Source organism: Notothenia coriiceps, unplaced genomic scaffold (assembly GCF_000735185.1).
Source record: "Notothenia coriiceps isolate Sejong01 unplaced genomic scaffold, NC01 NC01_scaffold00015992, whole genome shotgun sequence".
In the NCBI taxonomy this organism is placed as follows: Eukaryota; Metazoa; Chordata; class Actinopteri; order Perciformes; family Nototheniidae; genus Notothenia; species Notothenia coriiceps.
Window position 1 is genome coordinate 1 of NW_011348693.1, and position 3,774 is coordinate 3,774.

General features: G+C 38.2%; 1 protein-coding gene across 1 annotated transcript; it reads left to right on the forward strand.

Moving 5' to 3' along the window:
- Positions 1-2,009: 2,009 nt before the first annotated feature.
- Positions 2,010-3,462, forward strand: LOC104949369 (protein Daple-like; the record flags this gene model as incomplete). Its single annotated transcript, XM_010775730.1, has 3 exons — positions 2,010-2,036; positions 2,120-2,263; positions 3,230-3,462. Coding segments are annotated over exons 1-3 (404 nt in total), but the record flags the coding sequence as incomplete, so codon positions are not given.
- Positions 3,463-3,774: the final 312 nt, after the last annotated feature.

Below are 3,774 nucleotides of genomic sequence, written 5' to 3' on the forward strand. Positions count from 1 at the left end.
TTCAATGTCAAGCACCCTGGGAAGCCATGTCATTAGGAATGTACGGGCATCTCCACTCTCCGATCCTTCGGGTAGTCCAACCAACCTCAGATTGGTGCGGCGTTGTCTGTTTTCCAGCTCTTCCATCTGTGAGATGAGCTTCTGGACTGTTTTCTGCGTAGCATTAGCTTGGGTTGCTAGCGAAGCGATCTGGTCCTCCGCTGTGCTAATGCGGGTTTCTGCCTCTGTGAGCCTTTCAGAAAATGCCCCGATAGCTTCTTTTATCTCTCGGTTGGAAGAAACCACTTCATGTAGTTGTCCAGAAAAGTCATTTCTCATGGATTGTATGGCTGCTAAGATCTGGTTCTCATCCTGGCTATAGTCCACCTGGGCTAGCATCGTGCTATCGCTAGGTGTCTGTTCGTCCGTGATGTCCTCGTGTAGAGTTCCAATTTCTGTCTTTTTATCGTCTTTCTGTCTTCTCCCTCGATTTTTCGACATTATCCGAAATAAAGCCTATATTGGCAAATGTTTTCGGTCACAAGTAGCTCGATTTGGATACTAAATATTGTAGAAATATATTAATTTCGTCGGAGCCTCGTCCCGCCCGACCTCTCAGCTGCGTGTCATAACCGGACCCCGAACTCATCCTTTTTGATACTTCAAATGCTTTATTCAGCAAGATAATCTCCACATAGTAACACCACTTTGACATTTTTTAAGTGTCAATGCAATAGCCAGAAGTCAAAACTAACATAAGGTTATAAAGAAACTACATCATGGTTGCATGGCTGCCCATCACCACCGCTAACTTATTTTATGACATAGAACAAAATGTGAATTCTCAAAAACTCAAAAAAAGCTTTTTTATTTTGTTGAGTTTTTTGTTGAGACTAGGAAACCAGAAGTTTTCAAATGCTAACACATTCCTCAGATCAGACCTCATTCCTGCACCACTGTATACTTACAGAATGTGAAACTTCTTACATTTAAAACGGTGGTTATTGTTATAGGAAAACCTCAGTTTCTGTTTAAAGACATCAGATTTCTTCTTTGAGCTTTCTGGAAGTATAATAATTCCGGGGCGGAAGACTATAAAACTCTGTAATGTTTTCTGTACTCTGTAGATGATGCCATATATATTCATGCATTTACTTCTTAGAGGCTATTCAGTGTTTCCCCTAAATACAATGTATGCGGGCCGCTGCTACGGGGCGCCAGCCAGGTACCCAAAAAACAAAATTATTTGTATTATTATTATTATAATTTCTTTTTTTATACATTAAAATAATAATACGTGACCCCTAGGTCCACCCCCAAATAAAGCAGGTTAAAATAAATAAATTGCATACATTTTATTTTGATTGTTTGTTATATGGATGTGTAGTATTTGTGTTACTGTATGTTCAATAAAGGTGATTTAGCAAAATACACCTGTAGCGCCTCAAGAGCCTTTCTTGTGCGGGCAGACACATAGAAACATATTGGCGGGGTGCACTTCGCACACACTAAAAAATTCCACGTGCTCCGCGCTCACATTTTGCTGTGCCTTAGCACCGCTGCTATGACTCCATCCTAGGGGAAACACTGGGCTATTATCTGCTGGATGAAAGGGTCATGCTAATCATGTTAGCATGCTAGTTAACCTTACTTCAAAGAGTCATCACTTGCTGTATGGACGGGCATTGTTTAAACTCACACTTGTCAAACAAGTCAAGCCAAATAAAAAATGTAATACATTCACAAGTCAATGAATACATTAATTAGTATGCAGCTGTAATAAGTGACATCTTATTTGAATAGTCTTACCAATAGATATGATGAAGTGCTAGAATCTGAACTGAATGTGTAAATTAACTAATACAAAATTAACTAATAAATAAACATTGACATCAAATCATGGGTTAACATTTCCAGCAAATTAATTAATTCAATAATTAAACTTGAACTCAAGTGAGATTTTGAATACAGAACTTTTACTTTTTCATTTTTCACAATGAATTATTGTAACTTTTATTTAAGAATAAAATATGAGTATTTATTACGCCACTGGCAAGGTGGAAGTCACTATGTTTTATATTAGAGTATACTGCCGGTCTTATATTTGAAATAAAAATGGTGTGTGTGTTGTCTGTGTCAGGTGACACACAACCAGCTGAACGTCCTGGACCTCTCCTGGCTGGATGAAGGGCCAGAGCTCGGTCAGGAGGAGCTGGAGCCTCTGTCCCGCAACATGGCTGCGTCGCTACAGCAACTGATCAACCAGAGAGACAAAGATAGTGAGGTAAGGACACTCACACACAACAACCCCTGCCAGGCTGATACTGCTGTTATACTTGTACTTGTTGTTTCAAACACTTCAAATCCCCATAAAAAATGCCAGCCATTATTTTCTACTTAGAATATGATGAATATTATGCAGATCGCTTGGTTACATATCAAAATCATTTATAATCATAATGCTTCAGTTTTTCCCAGAGAAATTGGGTTTCTTAACAGTTGCTCCATTTTAGAATAAAACTTTTTTTTATATATAAAGTATAAGAAGTAAATGTAAAATTGTGCAATAAAACATCAAATAAAAGTTGAAGTTGAAGGAACATGTGCAATAAAAATATAACATGAAATAGAATCAAATAGGAATATAAAAAAACTGACTTAAAGGTGACCTATCATGCAAAAGCCACGGACATTGCCGTTGGAAAGCGCTGGAGATGCTGTAGTACATATGCCAGGCCTGTAGATGGTGCTGTTCTCACAGAATCAGCCCATGCAAAGACAGTGTTACATTGAGCGAAATGAGGAATGGCTAAAATGCATGATCTGTTTGGTATTTTGAAAAATAAAAAGTATAAATATGCCTTATATAGGTATGGTCCTACACTATATTATTCAAATATAGCATGATAGGTCCACTTTAAAGTAAAAATGTGCAATAAAAAAAATGATATAACAATGTTAAAATAAACATAAGAAGTTATATTAAAAAATGATATCACAATTCTAATATGTAATAATGTGTACATTTCAATATTTGCAGTGGTTTCATAGCATTAATCAGCTATTGATATTATGGATACATTCCAGTTTATAGGTTTAACATGGTATTATGCTGATTCAGAGGATTTTCTACACTAATGAATGGATTTATGTCGGGAAATGGTTCAATTATAATAAGACATGTTGCCAGTATTTCATTGAGAAAAGTCAAATGGGGTGGGAATTCAGCAACATCCCTTCTGCCTTTCAGGTGATCGTGGATCTGACCCAGGAGAGGGACTACCTGTCCAGCCAGCAGCCCCAGGAGGGCTGCAGGAACCTGGGAATGAACAGCCCGGAGCGGGGGCAGGGCCATGGAGGAGGGGGGATGAGTAACGGGGGATCGTCTGTCAATACGTCTGGCCTGACCAAAGAGGAGAAGCAGCATCTGTCTGTGGAGCTCGCTGACACCAAATCCAAGCTCCGCAGATACAGACAAGAACTGTGAGTCTCTCAGAATCAGAATGTACATGATTACAGCAAGTAAAGAGCCAAAGATAGCTTCATATTCATTAAGAAGCATGCATCAAATATTAAAGATCAAATAGAAGTTTCACAATTTACAATTTACAAACTACTCATCCAGCACGAGTAACAGTATTTATAATAAGTGTAGCATGTATCATAGTGTGATAGCAACCAGGTGATGGTATTCAAAGTGGAAGTATATATCGCAGTGTTTCCCATACATTGATTTATTTGTGGCGGGCCGCTACAATTAAATATCGTCCGCCACAAATGGATCTCATAAAAAAA